Here is a 27,862-nt window from a genome sequence, read left to right on the forward strand (position 1 = left end):
ATAGAAGCAAAACAATTGCAAATTTAGTTCAACAACAGTAAGATCTGTTAATAAATATATCGATGCCTTATTTTGTCCCTTTGTTGTTTTCCAGGAGCCAGCAGGAAAAAGAGGATTGATAGCATTTGGACCTGCTGACAACTCAGAGATTCAGTGTGGCACTTGTGAGTCAGGAAATTCAGCATGTGCTGGCTGGAGGATGCTGAATGATTCTGATCCTGTGCTGCCCTCCTCTGGCTCAGCCCTTCAAGGAGAAACCATTCGAGCCTCTGATGCTGTGTCAGGTACAGAGGACATTGGAGAGCCTTCTTAGTTATTTACATTTTAGCTGAAATTTCTATCTCAGATTTGGGTAACCTCTGCTTCTAGGTTTGAATGTTTCTTCATGTTCCAGAGTAAACAAAGATGTAGACTTTTAACTGTTTTGACTTGCTCTCTTAATTATATTGTGACATTTTTGGTACAAATATAATTTTAGTGCTGTTAAAAAAAGTTAAAAATTTATCATTAGTGTTTTTTTAATGGGGGCACTTAAAGGAATTTCATATTGGATTGAGACAATTTGAGCTCTTTGCCTGTGTACTACAGGCTTAAATTTCACTTTTTATTCTGTGTGTAATGTTAAAAGTAATGAGTTACTATTTAAATTAATGTTCTGACGTCTGCTGCTTTTCCAGTGACATTTATAGTATTCACAGTTACAACTGAAGTGTTAATTTTTTCAACAAATCTGCATAGTTTTTTATTTCCATAGCACTGCCCCTTAACGTTTCTGTTCCAGCAGTGTTACATTTAACACCAAAAGCAGAGGATTTGCAGAGGAGGGATTGTGTCAAGACAGAACAGTGATGGAAGTGATGCAGTATATGAAATAAAGGAAGCATTTATTCCCAGGGAACACTGGAAAACTGGGAAAAGCTTGCTGAAGGGCGTCTCTGAAACCTTGTAGCTTTGTTATGTACATCTGTTAAAAGCATCTGATCCTTCAGTGCTGCTATCTAGGAATTCTGCTCATGTTCCCTTTTGGTGTACCTTTGCAATTCCTCAGCCAGGGATGCACATACCCAGAAACATCTTGGGGAGAGTTGGGGTGTGTCCTTTGTTTTCAAATAACTTTCTATTTATCCTGTTCTTTGAGGTGCAGTTACTACTGCATGTTCCAGTTCCCTGGGAGCAATGTCACTGTAGTGGCTGCAGAGCAGTGTCTGTGCCCATAGGAGCAGTTCCAGGGCATGCAGCTCATTGGAAATATATCAGCTTTAATTCTTGTTCAAACCAGGTTATTCCTGAATTTATCAAAATGCAGATCCTACATTTATTTCTGTCACTTGTTTCTGCCTTCTTAAATAAAAGAGTCTTCTAATAAGGTGGGAAAGACTTATGAGAAAATAGATCTGGTTGTCAGCACAGACTTTCTTTCTTTCATGGCTGAGTCTGTGACAGTTGGAGGTTCTTTGCTGAATCAGGTTTTTTTTGGGGGTCATTCTGGTCGATCATGTAGGCTGAAAACATTTCTGTAAACAACCATGTCAAGGACCAATCTTTCTTACATTTCATTCCACACAGAAGTGAGTGGAACTGCTGTGGGGGTAGATACATACCATGAAGGAGTTTTTTGCTTGTTTGTTTGTGTTTTTTTTTTTTTTTTTTCTTGAGAAATACCAGAAAATACCAGAAATCCTAAGGCTACTCAATAAAATATGTCAGTACAGGATCCACAGCCATATGTTTAACTTAGTATTTTAAAGGAACGTTTGTGGCTTGAAATACAAGTGCCTGTTACAATTAATACTGAAATCAGAATATTTACCAATTACTTGGACTATGAATAGTTTTGAATGAGAGTTTTAGACATTTTGTTTCTGTTCAGCGTTTCAGAGTGGGAACAGTGTTGCCTGTACTATGGAACAAAGTGGAAACACAGTTCCATTAGAGTCTGAAGCTAATACTGACAACATGGAAAACAGTTCTCCTGGTAAGGGTTCTTCTTTGCAATTGAAAATGTGCTTATTTGTCCATCATGTATGTATGTGTGTAAATGATTTTAAATAACTAAAGAATTTGTAACAGGAACAGCTGGATTGTGTTGTCACAGTGATCAGTGATGTATTTAATTGCTACTGCTGTTGTATTGCATTCACAAGAAAATATTGTATCTGTTTGGAGGCTCATCATATGAAGTAGAGATACATAGATGTCACAAAGCAAATAACATGTTGAAAAAAGGTTTTATGAAAGCACATCATTGATCACCAGCACTTTATTAACGCTTCCCTTGTTTTTAGCATCAGTGTTGGATGATAAAGGTGAGCAAAGCAATGAGGAGGAACAAAAGTCTGTCAAGCCAACAAGTAAAGAGTTCAGGAAAACCTGGGGGTTTCGGAGGACCACGATTGCCAAGAGAGAGTGTGCAGGAGATGCTGATGTGGACTCCAGTGAGCAGCAGCCCCAGCAGCAGCAGCAAGGCACCAACCTCAGGAGGAGCGGGCGGCAGCCCAAGCGCACAGAGAGGGTGGAAGAGTTCCTGACCACGGTGAGGCGCAGGGGCAGGAGGAGCGTTCCCACTACCCTGGAGGACTCCAGTGAAGCAGCCTCTGGGCCAGCCACTGATGCTGAAACTGCTTCTGAAGACAGTGTTGAGAGCACTCCAGATACCAAACCTGTCACTCGCAGGATTTGCACCAGGAGTTGTAAGGAGCAGAAAAGCCCTAAAAGCAGACCCACAAAAGAAGAAGAGGAAGAAGAAGAGGAGGAGGAGGAAGAGGAAGATGCTACTTCTGATAGTGACAGTGATGGGTTAACACTAAAGGAACTGCAGAATCGGCTAAGAAAGAAACGTGTTGAGCAGAAACCTTCTCAGCTGGTGTTGAAGGATGTGCAGAACCACCTGAGGAAAAGGAATTCCGAAAAAGACCCTGCCAAAGCAGGTGATGTCACACCTGAAAAACAGGATGAGTCTGAGCTGCCTGTCAAACAGGAGCCTGAGACTGCAGACAGCACTGAGATTGCAAGTCAGGTGGTTGTGTCTGAGGAGGACACTGAAGATCTTGAGACTCAGAAGGAGGAGAAGCCTGCTCTTGGTGCAAAGGGGGCCTCAGATGAGGAAGCTGAAGAACAGCCCAAAAGCAAACCTGAGTCTGAGATCTACGACCCAAATGCCCTGTACTGTATTTGTCGTCAGCCTCACAACAACAGGTAGGCCAAGGGCTCAGCTGCAGACACACAGTGCAAGGACTTGGAATTTTTCTGTGATTAAAAATTAAATTAGATGGTAGTGGTTATTTTTTGAATGAGCTTTTGGGTATATTGAATTTTGGCAAGGAGTTTGGAACAAATACTAAAAAGAGGATAAACAAATACTGAATAACCAGTGAGGCAGAACTGTGCACTGGTGCTTTATTGGGGTGCTGAAGTTGTGTTGCTTGAAATATTCACTGAATGTTAATTGTCTTTTCATTTCACAGTGTTTTACTGTTCCTTGGTGGGTTTTTTTTTTCAGGTTTATGATTTGTTGTGATAGATGTGAGGAATGGTTTCATGGTGACTGCGTGGGTATTTCTGAGGCTCGAGGGCGATTGTTGGAGAGGAATGGTGAGGACTATATCTGTCCAAACTGCACCATTCTCCAGGGACAGGATGAGCCTGTTTCAGAACTAGACCAGCAGGAAGCTAAAATGGAGCAAGGAAATGTGGATGGCACAGAATTCACAAGCATAGGAACAATTGAACAAAAATCAGTTGAGGACCAAGGAATCAAGGGTAGGATTGAAAAAGCTGCAAATCCAAGTGGAAAGAAAAAACTAAAGATATTTCAGCCTGTAAGTATTTTAATTGTTTCTTATTTTTCATGTTTCACTGAGTACATGAGACAATGACCTGTATGACTATAAATCTGACTTGATTTTAAAGCTACACATAAGCTGAACAGCCCACCAAACACTGCTGGCTAGCAGAAGTTTATCCATAATTCTGTCAGTACAGGAATTAAAACTTAGTTTCAAGTGAGGGATTTAAAAATTTTATATAGGTGTAGGAAATAGTTTTTGCTGTTCTCCCTTTTTCAATACTGTTTTGGAAGTCAAACAGTGATGTACTCTTTTAATAAAAATACTAGAATGCTGTGCTGTTTTATATTATCTTTGAAATAATCTCAAACATTTTGGACATTTTCAGTGGTAGTGAAACTTTTTACATAATGTGAAAAAGTCTCTGTTGGAGTTAATGCCAGCTGCACTTCCTGTTAGTCTTTGAAATTCTGATTTTTGTCCTATACTGCTTTAGGTTATCAGCAAATAGGGAATTTCTTTATACTGCCTTTTTAAATCTAAAAAGATGTATTTGGAACTATTTCAATGTTTGAAGTTGAAATTTTGTAATTAAAATTCCATATCCAATTGGAAAGGCATAGAAGCTTCTTCAGCTTAATGTACATGAACTAAAAAAAACAAGTGCTGCAGTGTTTGTCTTTGTTCTGCCTAAGGTGCTGGATTTTAGTGCCAGTATCTTGGACATGTAGAGCTGACCATGGCAGGACAGTGAGATTAATGTATAGACAGAACAGTTTGAGCTGAATATATAAATACTTAATGGTTTGAGATAAATATGTGGAAAACAGTATTCTCAAAAATATTTTCCAATACATTTGTTCACTTTTGCACACAAAGGTTTTTGAGAGTCCAGTGCTGTTGGTGTTGGCTCTGCTCCTGAATATCACCAAGTGCTCTTTATCTTTACTTCTCTGTTAAGTGTGTACATAATGGGAAAATTCCCAAATCCAGGTTTTATCAGGCTGCTGCAGATAAAGTTCTGTACTGACTTTTGATTGCGGAGAAGTCAATTGCACTGTGCAAACAATATTTATTTAATTAGAAATACTCCTGAAAAACTGACTTTTGGTAATTGCAAATGGCAAGAGATTGTTTAGAACTACAATAGTTGGGAGTATCTTGTATTGTTTTTAGGAGTAATTTTCCAGAGGTGATGGGTTGGAGCCCAAAAAGCTTTCAAGTATTTCTACAGTTCAACTTAATTCACTCTGTTTTCAAGGAATGTGTTATTTTCTGAATCATAACATTGGAAGAGGTAGTTCTTCATCTGTAACACCTTGATATAAATGGAGAGTGATTTTGAATTAGAGGAAAATTCAGATTGCAGAGACAAACCTATAAATGTGTAGGGAATAGGAGGCCACATGAAAGTTGTGTATAAGAATCTAAGTTGGAGACTTCTAAAACTAAAGTTGGTAAAACCTATAGAGCAAGAATAATCTGTACACCTGGATATCTGAGTGCTTCCTCTTACATGTGTGCATGGCTGGGGACAGCAGCTGATGGGATGGTTTAGAGACCTTGCTGTTGAGAACCCAGCATTACATTATTAAGGACATTTCTCACATGATGTAAAGGATCAGTGAAAAGCATTTGTGTACTTAAGGGATTTGAAAATTTAGGAAACCAGCCTCCTTTATCTCAGGACTAGCAGACCAACTACTTGAAAATGCAGCACATCCTGAAAAAAATGTGTTAGAGAAGTGAAATTCTTACATTTGTATGGGTTGTTTGTGTTATGTCATGAACAGCTGTTGTTCTCATGTTGGCAGCTGTGCAGGTCAGAGCTGCAGAGTCTGCACATGAGCTGTGTAAGCATTTCTCCATGTTACAGAGGCTGTTCCTGCTGTTTCCCCTTTGAAGTCTGACCTCACTCCATTTCTCTCTGTATTGAAGGTAATTGAAGCTCCTGGTGCTTCCAAGTGCATCGGCCCCGGCTGTTTCAACGTGGCCCAGCCTGACTCCGTGTACTGCAGCAACGACTGCATCCTCAAACATGCTGCAGCCACCATGAAGATCTTGAGTTCTGGCAAGGATGCAAAACCAAAACCTAAAGAGAAGATCAAACCAAAATCTGAAAAGCCTGGCATACCAAAACCTCAGCAGCAGGTAAGCTTGTGTCCATGATCTAGAGCAGTTGCCCTGGAGCACTGTGCCTTATTTCTGTGCTCTGCTTTTTGACTTAAATAAGACTGCCATGTCCTGCACTGAAGAGGAGCTTTCTGTTACTTTTTTTGTTGTTATTCTCTTGCCTTTTCGTGTGGTAAGGATAATAAATTGTTTTCCTGTAGTTTAAAAAAAATCTTAATAATTGCCTCTAGATGGAGATAGTTCCTTGCAAGGGTTGTCTAGATGGCAATGACTTTTAAGAAAGTACTATTTCAAGTAATTACCTCTTTTTTATTTTACTTTAGTCAAACTAATTTTGGCTTCTTAAACTGAATTTCACATTACTGGGTTTTGGAGTAATCAAGTAATTTAAAATGGTGCACTATAAAAGTAAGGAGTTTACTATAAAAGAAACTGGTGTACGTGTGTGTAACTCTCTCTGCTTGTTTATGAAATGCAATACATTTGATGATTATTACTAATCAAGCTACTTTTAATTACCCAGGTGGGCATCAAACCAGTTTCAAACCAAAAGAGACAGTTGCCTGAGAAAAGAGAGGTGAATGTGAAGAAGACTGTTGTGAGCACAGCCAAGCCTGAGGCCAACAGCCAAGCTCCTGCTCGAGAGGCAGCGGCAGAGCCCATCACGCCGTCCTGGGCCAGCGATCATAATTACAATGCTGTAAAGCCTGAAAGGACTGCTGCCATTTCACCTGCACTGTTGTTCAAATGTATGTATGGCTTAGGGATATTCCTGAATAATCATATTTTCTTTGAATACCCATCCATTCTTGGCTCTGCAGAACTAGGGAGTTTAGGATTTGGGGGTTTTTTTCTTACTGTGGCACCAAGCTCCTTTTCTCCACCTTCAAAGATTCACACAGATACACACTAATGAGAGACACTTTTAGGAGTTTCATATGTATCATATGACAGTTGTATGATTAAGAGCCTGTTGATCTACCCAGCTGATTTCTGGATGAAAACTACATGGTTAAGCTTGAAATCATTCCCATAAAGAAAGTGTCTGTTTCTAATCTAGAAGGTAAGTATTGACACATTTGTGTTAAGTTTTACAAAAAGGTTGTGCAGTGTGCACTGTGAATCAGCAATTGCCTGTACTAATTTCATTGTATTTTTGTAATTTAGATTTGGCACCTGTCTCTCAGGTCTTGCATTTTCAGTGCCTGGTGCCAAGAGTGAAATCTTCAGCGTGGTATCCAACGATACTTGACACCTCTGCAAACAGCTTTTAACTGTCAAGTATTCTCCTGCTGCTTTTCTTTCTTACATGAAATAACTTAAGGACCATCCTTTACTTGTATGCTGGGGGGGAGGCAGAACTCTATTATCTCTATTTTCTTTTTTTTTCCCTTTCTCTGTTCATATTCCACACATTATCCACACACACAAGAGCACATCTCTGCTGGATGTTGGGCAGAGATACTGCCCTGCATATTTTTGCAGGTTTTGAGTAGCATCCTTGTAATTCATGCAAAGGTAAGTAAATACTGCTTTGAAGCCTGAACAACTCTTTTTGCTTACGACATTTTTTTTGATTGACTCACTCTGAGTAGTTTTATAATGCAGTTATGGAACTTGAGATGAAATCTGACATTTCAGTTACAAACCACGTGACCTCCACATTACTCCTTTGAAGAGTAATGAATCAGAAATTCAGTTCTCGCAGCTTTTGTAACCGCACTTCAGCCAATTTACATTTTATTTTCAGAAGTAAACCTAATTATTGAACACTTACATGTAAAGTAACTGATAACCTTATAAATAATATTTAAGATGAGATTTTTCTAGTTAGAGCTTTTAAGCACTGAGGGAACACCAGCTACCCTAAATTGCTATTGATGAACAAGGCACATACCACACTTATTTTAATGATCTTTACCCACATCAAGTTAAATGGTTGTAATTTTTCTCTGTGTATTTTTGCTGCATATTAGGCCCTTGACCTCTTGTATAGTAAACTCCCTTAAGGTATATATTTCAATTAACTGCCATTCCTTTTAGACTATTTTAAAGAAAGTTTAGCTTTTTTGTCAGAAACAGTAGTGTTTTAAAAATAACTAAAATTAGTGGAAGGACATAAGTGAAACTTTAAGGGCTTATTTTACATCAGATTTTTTCTGACTGTAACAGTTACAGCTGTCCATAGAACTATTTCACCTTAAATGTCCTTATTCCTGTAGGGTTTGTTTTTTTTTTTTCCTGAGACAGGAATACAGTTTTTGAGGCAGAAAGTTTGAGGCTTTTTTTAAGGAACTTTGCTTTTAAGATTTACCACACTGTAGGTTTTACAGATTTAACCACTTCCAGTAGAAAACTGGATTCCTGCAGCTAAATAGTGAAATTGATTCCAAAACATTTTAAATACCAGACTTTAGCAGCAAATAGAGAACAGCCTAGTTCGTGTGATGAAGAACTCTCATATCAAATGCAAGGAAGAACTTCAGATTTTTTTTTTTAAGGTAAGTTGTATTGATATGTGGAACTCTGCCATTACTAAATGCCCAGATAAATTGTTTGTGTATTTGTGAAAAAATGTGTCCTGCTTTTTCAGTGGATAGGCCTGAGCTGTAATCATCCTGAGAAGCTGCCAGTGCACCAAATGCAGAAGTACTCTACCAATTTTATTTCTTAAGAAATCTTTATATGCTGTTCAAAACCTAAGAGTTACAGCATTAGGGGAGTTCATGAGAGTCATCTCACTTCACTTCAGGTTTCTAAGAGTGAGAAGTCTCTTTAAGTCTGAGTGTGTCAAGGAAGACATGTTCATTGGACCAAACATAGTCTGGTTTAGATGCAAATCTTAAAACCAAGCAGCTCCCAGATTAGAAATCTGCATTTCTGACCATTGATTATGAAGAACTTGTAGTCCAGAAGAAGCAAACGACTTCCAAATGCAGCATTTCAGAATGCTGGCACTGTTCTTCCAGAGCTTCCAGCCGTGTTCACCAAACCCTTGTTTGCAACTTCAGTGCAGGAGGCCTTTTAGGAATTAAGAAAACTTAACCTGACTGACAGAATCACTCTAATACTCTTTACATCAGACAGTTTATAATTTCAAACATAGATTTATTTTATGTATTTACTCAGTACTTGTGAGTTACAAGACTTCATTGTTATTACATGAGATAGCTGTTTTGTTAAATAGTACCAAGAAATCAAGTCACTTTCAAAGATGTACTGGGTGGTCAGAGCATATAGTGTATTTGCATCTCAGCCTACCACCAGGGCCCTTCTCCCAACCTGTTCTGCATTTGTTTAGAAAAGGGATATTTGGTGCTCGTAATGCAGAACAGTCACATTTTTTTCCTTCTGTTATCCCATTACTTTGTGTTTCTTCACTTCCTTACTTTTCCTATATCTTTTGGGGATATGAGTTAGGGCTGTACTTAAAAGTGACTTGGTACACCAGAATCTGGTGCCTGAAAAATGACACTCTCTTCCATCTTTCTGTGCCCAGTGAAAATTAATTTGATTAATTTAAAAACAAGCATGGGAAATACCTTGATTTGATAAACTAATATGAAGTACAAGTACTTCTGAAGTTTCAGACAGCATTTGAAGGACACGTATAAAAGGAAATTAGGTCTGAGTCACATTCCCTTTCAGAAGAGTTGCTTTTACTTTTGGTAGCAAAACTAGTATTAATTTAATATGCAGTGCTCAGCTCTTACATTGCATGTCAGAAGTCATCCTGGCTTCCAAATTCATACAAGTATGTGGATTGTTGAGATTTATGAACATTGGTCAGAGATCAGTGTTACAACAGCAACACTTGTAAGAGACTTTTTCTGTATTTTTGCTAATAATTGTCAAGCAGAATTTAGCAGCAAATGTGGTTTTAAAATTAATCCCAAAGGAAGGGAGGAGGGTAAACATTTGTAGTATCCTAGTTCTTAAATTACCCAGTCCTAAATATGCTAAGTATTCATTACTGCTTTAAAGCTTTGAAGTTCACCTGATTTATTAGACTTAAATACACAAAGTGATAATTTACTAAATTCAGGTGTTAAAAGGGTTTAAATATCTTGCCTGCTTTTCCTGAGAAGAGCAGCTAAGCATGCAGGAGAGTGAGGAGGGTTTATTAGATAAAAGCTCAAAAGGAAGCCTTAAGTTACTGTTCTTGTGGGAGAACTTCAGAGCAGCAAGCCCTTGTCACGCCCGATCACTGAACTTGTGTTTACATTGTAACTTCTGTTTGCATTAACTCCAGACAGATACAATGTGAATTTATAGCAAATTATGGTCATACCTTATGTGGTACCAGTATTTCACTAAAGAGTGAGTGGGGTTTGGAAAGGGAGGGGGAGTGGTGAGTGTTTCCTTCAGAGAAACCGTCAATGGTTGTGGTCCTGCTCCTGCTTCCCAGCAGGGAATTCCGAAGAGACAACGCTGCCACCTCCTGGAAGGAGGAGCCCTGGCTCTGGTGATACAAATTTCCTTTTGTTACCCATTTTCAGTATTTTTAATCTTTTCTGCAGCTGAACTTTTCCACACACAAAGGGAGTAGGATGTGTGTGTGTAGTTACAGATCTTGGACTATTTGTTCCTGTACACCTCTAACAAAATAAGGAGACTTTGAGAATGGAACACAGGGATAGTGGGATGCCCCACCAGCAGAAACTGCTGTGGGTATCAAAATGGCAGGATTATAGCATGCATAATTTATGTGTGCATTTCCTTGTGTCTTGATTATTCTTTTTTCTTTATGTAATAACAGCATGAAGAGAGGAAAGAAAGAAAATAAACCACTCTACAGAGAGCAGGAGGAATATAGAGTGCACTAAAGACAGGATTTATGGTTCAGGAGTAATAGTGATGTAGGGAGCTGTAAGTAGTGATATGAAGAGTAAAAGATGAGGTCTTGTCTACCCACAGGCTGGTGCCAGTTTAATGCTGCTTTTGAGGCAAGATCATGCCACCTGAAGTTGTGGCTCTTGGGTGCAGTGGATGTGGATATACTGCTGTTGGTTTGGCTTAACTTAAAATAATATTTTACTGAAACTTTGCTTTTTAAGCCATAGATATGTTTGCCTGCCAGGACTGATTGTAGGTAAACTGGATTCCTTTGGTTATGAGTGCTTCCCCACAGGAAAAACTAGGCTGTGCCAGGTTCCATACTGTTACAACTGAACTATTGCTGGCATCTGAATTGACTCCTAGAAAGCCAAAATGTGCTGCTTAATGCTGTATTCTGCAATGTAGGCCCATCCTGAGAGGCAGTAAGTATTGAATAGTACCAGGAAAATGAAAAGAATTACTGATTTTGGTACTGTCCACTTTCTGGGACACCTGGCTGCCCTGCATGCAGGTCTGGCCTAGACATTTGAACTAGAGGAGTTTTCAGAAGGGCTGCTGACAGACCAATAATGATCAGCATACCCAAGATGAGTCTGCCAGAAGTTCTGAAAAATTGGCCTTGGAGACGTGGCTTTGGAAGGGTTGTACAGCAGAATAACCAGCAGAATAACCTGGCTCCAGTGCTGAACTCCCATTGTGAGACTGGCAGGGGCTGTGCCGGCCTGGAGCTGGCACGAGACCCGAGCCCTGCCTGTGGAGGGAGGCAGACCATAGTGGTGCTGAAGTCAACATCCCCTGGGACCCAGCCAGTTAAAAGGAGCAATGGGATTCCTGGGGAGCCATTTTCATCTCCTGCCTGTGAACTCCTGGAGCTCCCCTTCTCTGCTCTGCAAGGTATGTCGCACCTGTGGCTGGCAGCCACGTGAAGATTTTTGCCATCTCTTAAGTTAGGAAGGCTGGTCCCTGCTCTTGGCACGTGCCTCTCAAACACCCAGCAGCACACCTGAGGCACTTGGAGACAGCAGGCCAGCACTCCTGCCATCAGGGGTGCTTGGCTTCAGTGTGAGAACCATTGCTCAGGGGAAGGGTTGGGGGGCAGAGACCTGGTACAGCTTCCAGAGGCACTGTGCATATGAGGGTGGTTTATCTCATCATCAACACTGAAAGTGATGAAAGTTTGATTAAAAACACTCACCACCCTCTTGCTGTTTTGCTTTCTTTTACTTCAGTTTTTGAACTTGCTCACTTGACTGCATAGCCAGTGAAAAAGTTCTTTGCTAGTCCCCAAATAAAAGGGATTTTTTTGAGGTGATCACTTGCACTTAGAGTCAAGTTCGCTGCTGATTCGCTGTGTCCCATCTGTGCTGAACTTGGAACCTGAAGATGGCCTGTCCCTGCAAGGAGTGATGATGCCAATCCATGAACACTGGAAAATAAGAAGCCCTTTTTTTTGCCTCAGACAGTGTTTCTCTCCCTCAGGAGGGGGGTAGGAGTAAAGATGCAGTTGTCTAATGGAAATCAGATAGATCACTACAGTATCATGCAGATTAAAATAAAGCTTGTGTGTCAAAGCTACAGATGTGCATCAGCACAGAGCTACAGGTTGGCTTGAACACAAATCACTGCAGGAAAGGCAGGCCCTTGTCTCTGAGTCTCCTGAATTAACTTTAGGGACAGGTTTACTTTGTGTGCCTAATTGTAGAGGCTTGGCACACAGGCAGCTTAACTGCAGTACAGATCAGAACTGATGGAGGCTTTCAAAGAGCAGCAGTGGGGCAGGCAGCATGTGCCAGACCCTAGTGTTCAATAAAGTTTGATTTGGTCTTGCAAGTGGAAGGAGATGGGGCAGGTAACAGTGAAAACTAACACTGAAGCCGATTTAAGAGCAGCTCACCACGTGTGAATTAGGGCTAGCACTGAGTTATCTGTGAGGGAAGTGACAGAAAGCCCTGCAGGAGCAGGTGTGAGCAGAGAGCAGTGAAACAGGCTCGGAGCTGCAGCGGTGCCGGAGCTCCTCATCTGCACAGCCGCGGGCAGCGGTGCTCGGTGCCACCAGAGGGGGCTTCGGGGCACCCAGCGGCGCCGAGCACTGCCCGGGGCTCAGATGTCAGGCGGCCGCAGCGAGGACGGGCACAGCTGGCTCGGAACTGGTAAGTAGCTTCCCGTTGTGGAGTGCTTGAGGACTGACAGCTAAAGCACCTGCTCACCCGCGTCTTTTACTCCGTTTTTTCAGTTCCCAAAGGTTGCACCTCGGAAGAACTCGTGGATTAAAGTTCAGTGGTGACCACTGCTTGGGGTAGGGGGGGTTGGTTAAATTCTGCTCTGTTCAGGTTATTCCTGTCACAAGTCACACAGGAGGGTGTCATCATCACACAGCTGTGTCAGATGGCGCCTCTTGGGACATGGGCTGAGTGGCAGTGGGAAACTGCTGAACCACACCAGTGTGGAGGCTGGGAAATCCCGCCTGTCCTCTCCAACAATTATCCAGAGGGGAAATGTGGTTGTTAAATTCTCAGCTACTGGCCAAGGGGTGAGGTGTTTCCCTCATAGGCCAGTGGGCTGCTCTCACCTTGCCCCGCTCGGAGCAGAGAAGCTGCAGCGCTGCGACAACGGTGCAGGGACGGCCACCGCAGCCACCTGCGGCTGAGCCTGAGGAGCCGCAGGACTTGGAGGCCGAGGTCACTGTCCGGGTCTGGTGTGACACCCAAAACGCTGGCAGGGCAGGGCAGGGCAGGTCCTGCAGGGTTGACTGGCTCCACTGGGCTGTGCACACCTGTGTCCTGGCAGCTGGGTGTAAGGGCCAATGCTGGTGCCTCTAGAGATCAGCTCTTGTCACAGGATGGAATTGCTCAGCTCTGCTCAGCCTTTACACTGGCTTTACTCCCTCCTGTGTATATACTTTCTAACAGGTATTAATGGGTTTATTCCAACTGCACTGCTGCAGCACTGTGGATTTTCTTCCCTCTAAAGGCAGAAAAATCTACTTTTAACAGCAGTAAATATGATCCGGTTTTGAACAGGTGGATCACAAGTGGCTGTTCTCTGCTTAGGTTGCATTATTAATTTTGTGGAATATTTCAGATTTATTGTTAAAGAAAAATGTTAATTACCAGTTTTCTTACTGTTGGTGCCACAGAAATTCATATATTGTGCATAAGACTGAAGTTAGTCATGGAGTTTTGGTTTTTTCCCTAAAACTATTGTAGTGAGAGAGAAGTCTGAAAAGGAGCAGTAAAATCCAGACAGGCTTGGGCTGACTCTGCTGGACAGTGCCCCCTGAAGTGCTGGGTTCCTGCCATCCTTCTCCCACTGCAGAAAGTTCTGTGCAAGTTGGACACGACACAGACATCGGCTCCTCACACTGCCTGAAGGAATTTTATCCTGGGGAAAGAAAGTAGATTAATGTAGATGGAAGAGATCACAGGGGAAACATGAAGATCATATTGAACAGCAGAGACAGTAGTGCTGGTGTATGAACAGCCTTATGCCAAAATTTTAATTCTGTGTAGAAAATTACAGTATTCTACATGGCTGCAAGATGTATTGCACAGAAGTGTTTTAATGTCCTGTAAGAGGAGCTGTGATGCTTTTTTAAATTTAGAAAACCACCAAAAAACCAGCTTTACAGGAGTCACTGTGAAATGGGCTCTTCAGGTGTAACAGCCTGTGGTTTATCTTCATGGCATTTAAAAGTTTTAACATCAACTAGAGCCAGAAATTAAAGTTCTTTTGAAGAGCTGTGGTTTAAATAATTTTAAAGCTATACAGAGAAAAGGAATAGCACATTTTTTCTAGTATTTAAAAATTGAAAGAAGTGGGTAATAGTTTCAGCAGAACAGCTCATCACAAATGAGATATCTTATATAGAAATCGGGATTAGTTTTTGTAGTGGCTTTCGAAAGCTCTAACTCCAAAGAAGGATTGGGTGGAGAGGGAAAGGGGAAAGAACCAGAATAGACTTAAATGCTATACAGAAATAGTCTTTAATGATTGGAGAAGAAACAAAGTTTCCTTTGGATAATGTACCTGCTGGTGGTGTAAAACCCAGCCTCTGGGTCTTGGTGAGGGACTGGGATACAAGTACAGCCTGCAAATCCTTCATGTAAAGTTAACAACCCTACACTGTGGAAATCCTGCTTAATTGGGCCTCCACAATGGCCTGGCAGTGCTGAGCCACCATGTTGAGAGGTTCAGAAGTACCTGGAACCGTCAGGCTCGTCTGTCCCAGCAGCTGCTGTGGCAGTTCTGTCCTGCTCTGCATGCAGAAGCCTCATGCCCGGCTGGGTGTTGTAATGTCAAGTGTAACTTCAGGGGGAATTTCCTCAGGGGAGGGGTTCTGGTTCTGTCTGTAGTGAGCACACCAAGCAATGCTGTTTGTTAAGCCTGGGAGGAATGAAGGGGTTTCTGCCAGAGGATTCATTTGGGTTCACCCTGGGAGCGTGTTGGCCTCATTAGCTGCAGCTGCACCTCGGTCTCTTTAGCCCACACCTCTCTCCAGTCAGTTAGGATCCTGTTCCTCACCTAACAAGTGGCCCACGGGACAAACTGGGGCAATTAGGAATTGTGTTTCTGACGTCAAGCCACGGAGGTTTACCTGGGTTTTTAAATGGCTGAATAGAAGAACCACTAAATGCCTTTTTCTAAACTGCCAGTGGTGAAACTCCATGTTAATCTTTTAGGTAGGATAGGCTGATGTTCAGTGCTTGTCTCATCCTTTTATATCAGTTTGGTTTAGGGCATTTATTATAAGTGCACTGGAGCTACTGATGAAAAGATCAGACCCACCATAGTATAAAACACAGTGGCCAGTGTGTGCAGTAGAATTGACTGTGCCTTCTCCTCATGCTGCCCATAGACTGCAGGGCCAAGCACTTGGAAATCATGGGCTGAGGGAATGCCTGCTCCATGATCTGTCTCATCCATTTGCTGAGCAGCCCTGGCATACATTCAGAAGTAAAGCTCCATATGTGTTGGCATACTGCTCTCAGAAAAGAGCACATTTTTCTTTTAGTGCTTCCAAACAGACACCTACCATGTTCCCATACCTGTCAGGAGGTGCTGTCAGCTTTGGGGTGTGCTCATGTTGTGGATAGATCAGTAGGAGAGTGAGCTGCCACCTCAAGAGCCAGTGCTGCTCCTTCACCACCCTCCACTGGCTGCTCCTGGGTCTTGGATAAGACCTGTGTAATGCACAGTGAGTTGCTTCAGCTGAGTTACGGGGCAGCACATTGACACTGAAACCCAAAACCTAATAGGACAAAAAATCTGATTTCTCATTGTCAAAACAGGATAAGAGGGGTTTTTTTTAGATTAGTCTCACGTACAGGTGTCATGGGTTGTTTGTACAGAGGATCTCTGGATTCTTTATCAAAACCTGCACACGCTTGATTGGACAGTGTCAGTTTGAACAGGACCTTGGTAGTTCTGGAGAACTGAAGGAGTCACTTATAGTACATAAAGAATCTGTGCCATCCATGTCTGATCAACAAGTCCTGCTCAGGAGACACTAGAAATTAGTGTAAAATAGGATTGTAGCTTGCAACTGTCAGGCATGCATGATACTTGGGAGCTCTTTGCATGTTTTCTGTTGGCTAAAGAAGCATAAAATCACACACCTTAAGAATAGTCATGGTGTTAGCTGGCAGCTTAAATGATGCCTCTGTGTGTCCTTGGACCTTACAGACTCTGCTGACCTTCAGCCCCAGGAATGTCAATCTAGCTTTGTACTAGTAGCTTTTATTTATTTATTTATTTTACAAATCTTTATTCTTATTGTCATATAGCTGTTTGTAGCAGTAAGGTGTTTGATGTGGGTACAGTTCTTATATACACACAACATCTGATGGACACAAAACATCTTGGTTCTGTTTTTAGTTCTATCAATGTAGTTTTTGTTAACTACTTTGAGCTAATCATTAAATAGGTAGTGGTTAGGGGATTGAGAATAAATTTACAGTCATATTTCTGCTGTAACCACAAAGAACTAAACATCTTAATACTGAGGATTGAATTTTGCTGTCACTTTGCAAACCACTGTTCTGTCCTGCCTTGCTGTGGTAGGTCACAGAGTGTGCTGCTGTCCTACCTGCCTGGAAAGGTACAGGTCTGTGCAGAAGAGAAATAAACCAGGAGCAAGAGAATGGGAATAATTCCTGCAGTGTTACCAGTGCACACGTTTTGGGTATTTGCCATCTGTCTCTTCAAGACTGACCTCAAAATAGGTTGGCTGGTTACTTCTTGGGTTCTGGGGACCCTGCTTGAACAAATCAACCATATCAGCAGTAGTTCCTTATCCTCTTCCTCCCTCCTGGCATTGTCTGAGTCCTCTTGACAACTGGAATAGTGTTAGGGGATACATACAGAGAGACACTGTGGGTCACATGGAAGGTGTCCCTTGCTCAGTCAGACAGGAATCGACGCCAGTCTAGGGAAAACTCTGGAAGAAGTGTGAGGGTAATAATTGCATTTCATTTATAGCAAAATCATCACAGGCTATGAAATGATTTAATGTACTTTGCCCGTGGGTTTTGTTTTACACTTCAAGTAGTTAAATCTGGCTCAGAAAAAAATCCTCAGCTGTAAAATACTAGGAGAAAGCTGGGGACAAAGATAGAGTGTCTCTCCATCTTTTGGTTTCTTGTGCTCCAGCAGAAGTTGAGCACACACCCTTGCACTTCAGCTTACAAAAGGTCAGTTCCTGTGGTGTTTCTTGGCTCCTCTCCCACCAGTGTCCATGGAAGCTGCCAGCACCGAGGGCCAGTTGCAGGGAGGGGGGATGTGAGGGCATTGCTGGGAGTGCAGGCTGCTGTCCAGGGAAGTGCTGGTCTCCACTGGGCATGCAGAGATTTGCAAGACCATTTCTTGAAATAAGGTAGTATCATTTGTCCCTTAAGAATGCTAAATCCTCTGCAGTTTGAGGGATGATTACTTTGGGAAATTATGCTGATGTGTGGGGTGTTTAGAACCAGGCCCCCCCAGGAGGGCTTGGTCCCTTATCAAGTCCATCTCAGGACAGTTTAGACCTTTTCCAGTGATTTCTGCTCTCATCAGAGCAGACCTGGGAGGTGAAGAGTGACCAGTTGGTCCTTGGTAAACTTACTGGAACTCCCGAATATTGCCCAGGAGGTGTCCTGCACATTGCACCTAAGGGGTGTGGGCTGATAAACCTACAGACCTTCAACAAGGTTTGAAACAACTCTGTTTTTGGAGTTGAGTTTTGGTAGTTTCCCTCAGAACCCATCCTCATTTGTGCTCTCAGGATCCATATGCTGCTGTTACCCAATATAAATTTGATGTCTTGGAAATTATGTTCTGTTGTAGGGGCATGTGTGTATTTTGGGGTTTGGCTTTTTTTGCTGGGTTGAATTGTTCCTTTCAGTGCCAGAAGGTGGTACAGATGAAATGCAATTTAGAAACATACTTGTTTTTAAAATCCTGTGCAAGTATACCTTTTACAGGTGTGAAAATGAGAGCTTTTATTTAGACTTCGTAAATTTTCTTGTATATGATATGTATCAGTTATTGTAACATTAGGATTTTCAATGGAAAACTGAATATTAGGATGGTGAGAATAGTGAGAATTACTACAGCCTGACAGCAGTGTTAATATTTAAATATTCTTTAAATCTAGACTCTAGCTAGGAATTGAATAGGTTTATTAAACTTCAGTAATACTCAACTTAGGGTAATACCAGTACAATTTCAAATTCATGGACTTTGTCATCAGGTCAACCTCTGTAATTAACTAGTTCTGTAAAGTGCTGTGAGACTTTCTCTGTTTAAATGTAGTGTGTGGATTGTATTGCATTATTTTTATTTTTTATATGTGTAAGTATTTGGGTTGATTTTGAAGCTTAACCATGGAATCCCATTCAAGAATCTTTAAAGGTGGTGCCTTTCCATCCCCCATATTTTTCTTATGCACAAAATTTTCAACAAACAAGTCAACCATGGCATGATTTTAAAAACCATTTCTAACAAGGCAAATGAGAATAAATAGCTTAAACTGCTTGCCTGGTAGCTATTTCCTGGAGATGGTATTTCACTGACTTTTCCTTATATATTGGTATTAGGTCTTCATGACTATGAAGTTATAAAATTAAGCCTTTAATATTGTATTTTCCTCTTTGTTTTAACAGCTCAAAGGGAAGAGAAAAGGAACGAAGATCGAGCAGAGTCCACATCGGCCCCGAAGAAGGCTGTGGTAACTATCCTGGAGAAACAGCCCTCTTCTGTCCCCAAAAATCTGCCTTCAAAGAAGTCCCCATCCTACTCCAACACCTCACTAACTAAACCACCACTGAAACCTGCTGGAAGTTTCAAAGGTGTCATTCCCAAGAAACCTTGGCCTTCGTCAGGCAGTGTTCCTTCCAAACAGTCACCTCTCCCTCATGGCTCATCAGTTGCCAAGAAAGCAGCTCCAGCGTCTTCCAGTTTGAGTGGGGGACTCAAAAAGCCTTCACTGTCTTCCGTGTCAGCTGCAGCTGGAAGTAGCCAAGCCAAAGCCTCAGCCAGTCCTGCCCAGTCACAGCCCAACTCTCAGATTCGACAGAATATTCGACGATCCCTGAAAGAAATTTTATGGAAGAGGTGGGAATTCAAAACACTTTATCTAGGAAGCTGCATGGAGAGTTTAGTTTGTCTTGATAAGGAATTTTGAGGGATTGAATTTATGCAACAAATGACTACAAGTGCAATCAGCATCTCAGGTTTATATTTGAAATAAAAATTCTTGATAGAAAATAAATGTACATGTGATAAAACTTTTATAAAAAGAAACCTCACTATTCCATTTATATTGAGGCAATTACAGTAGAAGGATTAAATCACAGCATAGAAGCATTTATAATGTAGGTGCTCTGAGATTTAAAGTCTGGAGATATAGAGTTGTAGGGAACATAGTACAGGAAATACCATTGTTAAAGCTCACTGAAGGAGAGATTGCCTCCTGTCCCAACATGAAAATCAACAACAAGAAATTCTTGTCAACAGGCAGCTATCACTTAGGACAGGAAAAAAATAACACCAAAAAATGCAGGTTTTCCCACAATAATTATTAAAGAGAATGCCAACCATAAAGACTTGCCATAGAGCACTGCCCTCTGGTATTGTCTCTGTAAAGGCAATTCTGGTCCCAGTAGGGAATCAAGGACTGAAAGTCAGGTCCTTGGGCTCCCTGTGTCACTCCTGGCAGAGAAACTCCAGGTGACAGTGCCACGAGCAGAAGTCTCCCAAAGCCATGTTGTCCATGGCCATCTGCAGGCAGTAATTAAAGTTTGCCAGAGTTCAAGCTTCTGAGATAGATTTTGGCTTTGAGGCTTCATTTAAAGGAGTCTCATGCCCTTCTGCGTGAGGAGGAGCTGAGGTCAGGTCTGAAAAATTTATTTTTTGTGACTGTACCTAACCATTTACCCCTGATGTAACCACACATTCCTGTTCTTGTTTGCAACAGAGTCAATGACAGCGATGACCTGGTCATGACAGAGAGTGAAGTAGGGAAAGTGGCACTCAATATTGAGAAGGAGATGTTTAATTTGTTCCAAGTGACAGACAACAGATACAAGAGCAAATACCGTAGCATCATGTTCAATCTCAAGGACCCCAAAAACCAGGTTTGGAATTTTCTTAAACAGTAAACTTGTATAGAAATGTGCTTTTGGGCTTGAATGGTATGTCAGACTCTACCCTCAACATTAGGAGTTTCAAAATAGAGACTTATGAATTAAATGATAAAATGTTATTATAAAGCCATTTGAGCATTTTAATGATATTTTTATCTAAGTAGAAATTCAAAGCCTACTTTAGTTGGTAATTGGTATTTATACAGTTTGAGCATTTGATGTGATGTATTTATTATTTTTGGGGTTTATTTCATCCCTGATTTCTGGTTGCTGCACCTTTCCAAGTTTGTTTATAAGAAGGTGATATTTTTAACAGAGAATTAAGAAACTGGAGCAGGTTTTGCCTGCCCAGTTACCTGAGCAGGTTCCCTTCAGCATGGCAAAAGTATCTTCTGTTTTCAGGGACTTTTCCATCGTGTCCTTCGTGAGGAAATCTCCCTGTCAAAACTGGTGAGAATGAAGCCAGAAGAACTGTTATCTAAAGAACTGTCTGTGTGGAAAGAGAAACCAGCTAAGGCAGTAAGTAACATTTTTCCCTATGTCTTTAAGCACAAATTAAGAGCAAGTTTGCTAACCTTTACCACCCATTATACAATAATGTACCATTTTCTTCCTAACAAAATACTAGTAACACTCAGTTTCAATACACTTCTTCCCTACCATATACCAAATGATAGCAAAGTACAGAGTAAAATAAATATATGGAGCTTTAACCAACAGTTTTGTTTCTCTCAGGTGGAGTCAAGAATCAAATCTCATGAAATCAAGAAGACAGCTGTAAAACGGGAACATGTGCCTGCTGTCAATATGGAGGATTCTCCACCAGTATCTGACTCTGATGTGAGTGCTGGGGCTGTTCCTTCAGATGAGGATGTGGAGGGGGAGAAATGGCAGTTAGGGCTTCACATTTGGGCAGTTTGCTTCACTGAACTGTGGGGATATCATTTGCCCTCTGGGTGTGCTATGAGCATTCCTCAAGTGTGTAGGACTGCAACAGCCACTGATAGGTGTATTTTGCAGGCACTTCAAAAATGCTGTATACTTTTCAGCCCTTGATGCCAATTTGCAGAAAACTCTTTTCTTTCTGAACATGAGCTCTGCTTTAAAAGCACTGTGGCTTGAAATTTGGACACATATCATGTGATAACTCCATCTAACATGATATGCTTTAAGCAAGGACTTTTATGTATTCTTTTAAAAAACTGAATGAACAGTTTTACAAGTATTTTTTTATTGTTGAAGTTAATGATCAGCTGTGATATTTTTTGTGTTTAATCACTTTTAGGAACAGCAGGAGTCAACCCGAACTGCACCCAATTTGAACAGTCCTCCTTCTCTAGATGTTTTTAGCAGCATGTTGAAGGATACAACAAGTCAGCATCGAGCCCATCTTTTTGACCTGAACTGTAAAATCTGTACAGGTATTTATTGCCAATGCTCACCTTGGGCAAAGTGAAAGAGCTGTTACTTAAGTGTTGTTTGGTTTTTTTTGAAATAGTTTCTCCAAACTACTATTAAATACTAATCAAAAATGCTTGATATAAATCTATAGGTCAGATTTCAGCATCAGAAGATGAGATACCAGCTAAGAAGATGAAGACAGGGCCTTCTGCTAAGAAAGTGGAGTCGAAATCAAAGCCAGAAGTGCAGGCCAAGTATGAGAGTCCTGCGGCAGCCCCGGCAGCAGAGCCTGACAAAGAGCCCGTCGCTGATGATGCAATGGAAATTGATGTTGAACCAGCAGCAGAAGCAGTTTCCCAGCCAGCCACAGAAGGGACTTACATTCCTACAAGCCAGAGCCAGAACAGCACAGACTCTGCTGTACCTGAAGAGGTCTCTGCTCTTGCTGCCTCCTGTGCTGGCCCTGTTGTCACAACCGTCACAGTTTCTGGCAGAGACCCCAGGACAGCCATGAGCAGCTCCTCCACGACCGTGACCCCGGCCCTACGTCCTGGGCCTGCAGCTGACAAAGTCTCCACAGGGGAAACCAAACAAGAAACTTCCAAACCAGTTATGACTGTTCCCAAATCAATATTAACCAAACCCTCTTCCTCACCAGATCCCAGATACCTGGCGGTTCATCAGTCACCCAACATCAAGTGCGTATCCTCAGCAGCTGCCACATCCCTCCTGTGGGACACAGATTCCCATGTCTCCCATATCCTGTTCTCTTTCCTTCAGCCAAAAGGCTTGTTGAGGTTTAAAGTTCAGGGAGCCTGATTCACATTTTTAAAATGCCATCTCTCCTCATTGGCTTTCTCTAGCTTGGTAAAGTTTTCAGAGCATCGGTGTGTGCATCAACAGATGCACAGAGTATCAGCAAAGATTCTACAGTGTTCCAGCAAAGAAATAAAACTTGAGGGTGTCATGCAGACTTAGAATCTGAATATACATTAATATCTAGAAAGACAATGCATGGGAGAGATTGCTTAGAGGCATTTATTTCCGTTTTCATCCTGTATTAAAATACTGTTCCATCTAAATATGAATTAAAATTAACCAATTAGTCAGCTTGAAAGGAAGTGGATTTCCTTCACATTCTGAGTATACACAATACTAAAAATAATTATTGCTGAGTATATCCTTTTGCAATTACAGTTAAAATAGTTTTTTTCATAGCAAGTTCTTTTACTTTAGAATCGCTTTCTGAAGGATATTGTTTACTTAATCAGTGAGAAGTCTATAACTGGTTTTATAAAAGTCATACCTTTTGGCACCTCTTTGCCTGTCTGCAGCTACAAGTTTATTTTCTGCTATTGCCTTTTTAACTATTACCAAGTTAATGGAAAACATTAACAAAGCATCTAGTAAAAATGATGTTACTTATTCAAAAGAAAGTATCAGATCAATAGGAGGAGGGAAGAAAATTTAAAATAAAGGGCCCATCCTCATTGGCATTCTGTAACCTTTCTGTTTGGATTTGTTTTGCAGTGCTTCAGAGCCTCGCTCACCTCAGGACAGCGACACTTCCCTCTTTCTCTCTCGTCTCAACACCATTTGGAAAGGATTTATTAACATGCAGAGTGTGGCCAAATTTGTCACTAAAGCCTATCCAGTGTCCGGGTGCTTTGATTATCTTAGTGAGGTGTGTGTGTGTCTGGAATGGTCTGTGCTGCAGTTCCTGGTGCTAGAAAGGCTGGGGGCACTGTGTGTTTATAGAGCTACATTAGAACTGTAGCAGTGGTAAATGACATCTTTGTAGTAATAGGAAAAGTAGCTCAAGGAAAAAACTCAGCCTTTTAAAAATTCCTCGCAAATCTGTGAGGAATTCTAATGTCTTTGAACGTGTTTATACATATCTTAGGATCTACCATGGAGTAATGGCTTTACATCAGCTTCCTTGTTTAGGAGCCAGTGTTTTAAAGTGCGTGCCTTGTTCTGTTATCAAGCTAGACAGGTCACTGATATGATCTGTTAGAAAATTTTGTTCAGCTGTTTATGAAAAGTATCATCCTTGTTACTAATTTTCAAGTAAAACCAGTTGGATGATACTGTTCTGAGAGGGTGTACATTCAAATCATGAGACAGTAGAAAGGTTTTTCTTTCTCTTTTTTTCTCTCAAGGGTATTTTAGGTGACTTAAGAATTTTCAATTACAAATGTATGGTTTAGGACTTAGTAGGCTTGCTTGTTCTTCTGAGTACTGCTTTTGCTGAAAAGAGTTTCACTGTCCTCATGACAGGAAATTCACCAGAATTCAAATGACGTGGGGTCACTGCAAATGTGGAGAAAAGCTGTATTTCATATAGCAGTTTCCCTGTAAAAGCCAATATATACATATATTATAGTTTCCCTGTAATGGGCATACAGAACTATTTGATGTGTTGCTGCTCTCCATGTTTGGGGGTGTGTATCTGTTCCAGGTATCCTGTGGCCTTTGGGTCACATGCCATAATTAAACACCTCCAAGTTTAGGAATAGTCTGTCTGAATTTAAAAACATAAGTACAAAGTCTACTAAAATTTAACTGTCCACTGGGCTACTGGGATGGGGAAACATGCACTGCCTTTTTTAGTTTTAATTTTTGGTTTTTCTCACACTACCATGTAATACTTCTTGTTTAGGATTTACCTGACACAATTCACATTGGTGGGAGGATCTCACCGAAGACAGTCTGGGATTATGTTGGCAAACTCAAATCTTCACTTTCTAAGGTATTCACTTAAAATCCTATGCAAAACCCAGAAGAAATAGACAGCAATGTAAAATGACAACTTTTTATAATACAGAGTAGTAAACAGCAAATACTGACATAGATCACACATGGAAAATTACCTAAACCACTTCTTTGAAATTTTTTATTTATTTTAGTAATGTGTTTATTGAGCTGTAAACCTTGCTCTCTCTTTCCTGCACAGTAGTTAAATCTTCAGACTATTTTCTAACTGAAATACTGAAGATTGAAATTCAAATATTAAAGAAAATGAACTTATCATTTAATATATTTTAGTATTAAAACCACTTCAGAGGTGAAAAAATGATAGACATTATAGAGAAAAACATGAAACTAAGAATTTTCCATTTCTTTTTCATTTGAGCCTCAAGCTGTTCAATTTGATGTAAGATACACAAGTAATTTGTGTTTCTTAAAATGACAAACCTAATTCTATTTTAATGTTGCAAATTGAACAGCAGTAGTCTCTTAAATCTAGAGTGTTGTCCTGAAGGCATAGTTGGAGTGATAAATGTGCAGTTTATTTTACCTCTGGAATTTGCCCTTTACCATTTCATTTGCTGGTATGTTGCAGGTTGAATTTTTCCACTTTGCTTTTGTATTCCAGGAGTTGTGTTTGATTCGTTTCCATCCTGCAACAGAAGAAGAAGAAGTTGCCTATATCTCTCTCTACTCCTATTTTAGCAGTCGTGGTCGTTTTGGTGTTGTAGCTAATAACAACAGACATGTCAAGGATCTCTACCTGATCCCCCTGAGTTCTAAGGACCCAATTCCTTCCAAACTCTTGCCCTTTGAGGGACCAGGTAAGCACAAAACAGGGGAGGTTCAATGCTAGGTAAAATCACAAGACAAAAGGCAATCTGAGACAAGTTGTTGAATATTTAATGTAATCATCAGTTAAATTTTTTATATAAAACCAATTTTAAAGTACCTAAATAGGGAAAAACTGGAAATCAAACTCTGCTAAGATAAAATTGTCCAAACTTTAGTCTTTCTAACAAGATGCTCATATGTCTTAAGAGAATGAGTTTACATGTAAAATCAAGGATGTGGAACAGCCACTATATTAAAAAAAACCAAACAAAACCACAAAAAACTCGCACCCTATTGTCAGCAACTCCTAAATTCACAAACCCTAGACCCTTACAAGCCATTCACCATCACTTAATTGAAGCAGGAAACTTATACCACAGAGGATTCAGGAAGTCAGAGTGAAGACACAGGTAACATTTCTGGTGCTTCCACTGCAATGTCACTGTCCATGCTGAGTTAATCTGTACATGCAGTGTGGGGCACAAGGTGTTTGAAATGTTCTGTTCCACTTGGATCAAACTAGTCAAATCACAGGCTTCAGAAAATCAATCCTTTGGGGAGAAAGGAATTCCTTAGGGTTAGATTCGTCTATCTTTAGATAAATTACCTGTGATAGTGTTTGGTGAGTTTGCCCCATGTCAAACATGGTGACGGAAACACTGAGAATGAATTCAGCTGTGAAACATCCTTCTACAAAATTTGGAGTCATCTTCATCTAAGGATAAGGAGATGCATGTGCTTGGTTTCCAAAGAAGGATGTAGGTTTGATAGCAAATACCAGGTTGGGAAGCTGAAGAGCTGCAGGCTGCAGTGAAGGAAGAGCTCCGTTGTCGTGGCCGTGGTTGGCACTGCATGGTAGGTATGGAGCAACCAACAAGGAGCTCACCTTTCTGGGGGCTGACTGAGCTCTGCCCCTCAGACACAAGTGTAGCACAAAACTCAATAAAGCACTCTCAGAGCTTTAATGCAGGAGCAACAGTGGCTGGACAGGTTTTCAACAAATGGAGCATCATGAGTTAAGTGCTGTCCCTTCCTCCATGAGATGGCCAAGGGCACTTGCTCTGCATCCCCAGACAAGATTTTTCTCATACACTTCAAATCCCTTTCATCTGTCTTTGAGCAGTGCACAGACTAGGTGATTGTTTTTAGGCAATAGCTACCAGCTTTCTGTTCTACACTTTTTTTACTTCTCCATTATGGGTTTCATTTCAAATGAAACTTTTTACCTTGGATTGAAGGTCGGTAGATGTAGCCAAGCTTTACTATTAGTAAGAGATACTTTTAATGTCAGACTGGTTTTGCTGAGTTTCAAGTGCACAAGTATTTCAAAACTGGAAGGAGTTGTTCAGAACAAGTTCAGGTCTCATCTGCAGGTGTTCATGGAGGCAAATTTTATCAGCCAGGTTTTCAAATTGACATAAAGAGTTGTAGGCCAAGTAGATTAAAGATTAGCAGAAACAAGTTTCCAAGGGCAGGCAGGCCATGAGATGGAACAGTTTCACAGAAGCTTCACTAAAGAGTTCTGCCATCAGGTAACACTTGTTGGAAACTCCTGTGGCAGTCTTTATCTCAGCTGTGCTAAGCTGTGTTGTGTTTTAAAAGTGGTGAAAAGAATCAGGTAAGCTGTTCCTCTTGTTTTATGTATGTATGAAAACCACAGCATGTAATCTACACCTTTTTAATGACATCTGATGGAATCTACTGTGTTTTCTTTCTTTCACAATCAATAAAAATATTTTGTGGAACGTGGTCATTGTCTCCTTAAATTTAATCGTGTGCCTTCCAGTAGAGTCTAGCAAGGCCTGGAAAAGCATTGCCTTTAGATGGTCTATCATATTTAGATAAGTATTAGCTGAGGGGGGAGGAGGGAGAGGACAATCAAGCCCTGCCACTCCAGAAATCCTAGTTAGAAGATATTCCATCTGTATCAGCCAGTTCCATCAGGCACATATGGATTAGGAATTTCTCCTGTTTTCTGATGGATTGGAGTTGGAACACAACTGAGGACTGCACTAGTACTTAGAAGATCTGCAGAAAACTCTGACGTGGGCAGCTTAAAATCACAGAAAAATGGAAGGTTATCCTGATTTATATTTATTAACTCAGATACTTATTACCAGAATTTATGTGTCATGGGCTCTTCTGCACTGTCCTTTTGCAGTGGTTTGCAGTATGTGAGTTATTTTTCACATACACATTACCACTTCCAGTTGTAAAAGGTAGTATAATCAGACTTAATTACTAATGGAAGGTAATTTATTGAGGGATTTAGTGGTGATGGGAATGTAACAATTATCTTATGTAGCTGAGTTTTACTAAAATAGACATATATAGATATATATCTATATCAGCAAAGATTCCACAAATGCTGATATGTCTTCTGGTAGTTTTTAATAGGGACTGTTAGTTTTCATAGAATATGAAGGCATGGAATCTCCTCATGCTGTTGGAATGGTTTTAAAAAAAACAAATGCACCAAAATTTTACCTGAACTGTGAA

The 27,862-nt window shown here is 40.8% G+C and overlaps 1 protein-coding gene across 3 annotated transcripts in view; it reads left to right on the top strand.

Annotated features, from left to right (window-relative positions):
- DIDO1 (death inducer-obliterator 1) overlaps positions 1 to 27,862 on the top strand; it is a 52,708-nt gene that overhangs the window by 17,038 nt on the left and 7,808 nt on the right. For 2 of the 3 annotated variants that reach the window (XM_036395831.2, XM_036395830.2), the window contains 15 exons: positions 95 to 284; positions 1,871 to 1,975; positions 2,286 to 3,195; positions 3,500 to 3,818; positions 5,724 to 5,936; positions 6,442 to 6,667; positions 18,896 to 19,346; positions 20,209 to 20,368; positions 20,780 to 20,896; positions 21,113 to 21,217; positions 21,663 to 21,798; positions 21,930 to 22,476; positions 23,309 to 23,462; positions 24,441 to 24,530; positions 25,158 to 25,353. In XM_036395831.2, coding sequence (XP_036251724.1) covers positions 200 to 284; positions 1,871 to 1,975; positions 2,286 to 3,195; positions 3,500 to 3,818; positions 5,724 to 5,936; positions 6,442 to 6,667; positions 18,896 to 19,346; positions 20,209 to 20,368; positions 20,780 to 20,896; positions 21,113 to 21,217; positions 21,663 to 21,798; positions 21,930 to 22,476; positions 23,309 to 23,462; positions 24,441 to 24,530; positions 25,158 to 25,353 — 3,814 coding nt within the window. In that variant the 5' untranslated portion in view covers positions 95 to 199. Of the gene's footprint in view, positions 1 to 94; positions 285 to 1,870; positions 1,976 to 2,285; positions 3,196 to 3,499; positions 3,819 to 5,723; positions 5,937 to 6,441; positions 6,668 to 18,895; positions 19,347 to 20,208; positions 20,369 to 20,779; positions 20,897 to 21,112; positions 21,218 to 21,662; positions 21,799 to 21,929; positions 22,477 to 23,308; positions 23,463 to 24,440; positions 24,531 to 25,157; positions 27,113 to 27,862 lie in introns of those variants that run through there. The other variant, XM_054516649.1, reaches the window with a different exon arrangement.

Source organism: Molothrus ater, chromosome 17 (assembly GCF_012460135.2).
Source record: "Molothrus ater isolate BHLD 08-10-18 breed brown headed cowbird chromosome 17, BPBGC_Mater_1.1, whole genome shotgun sequence".
NCBI lineage: Eukaryota > Metazoa > Chordata > Aves > Passeriformes > Icteridae > Molothrus > Molothrus ater.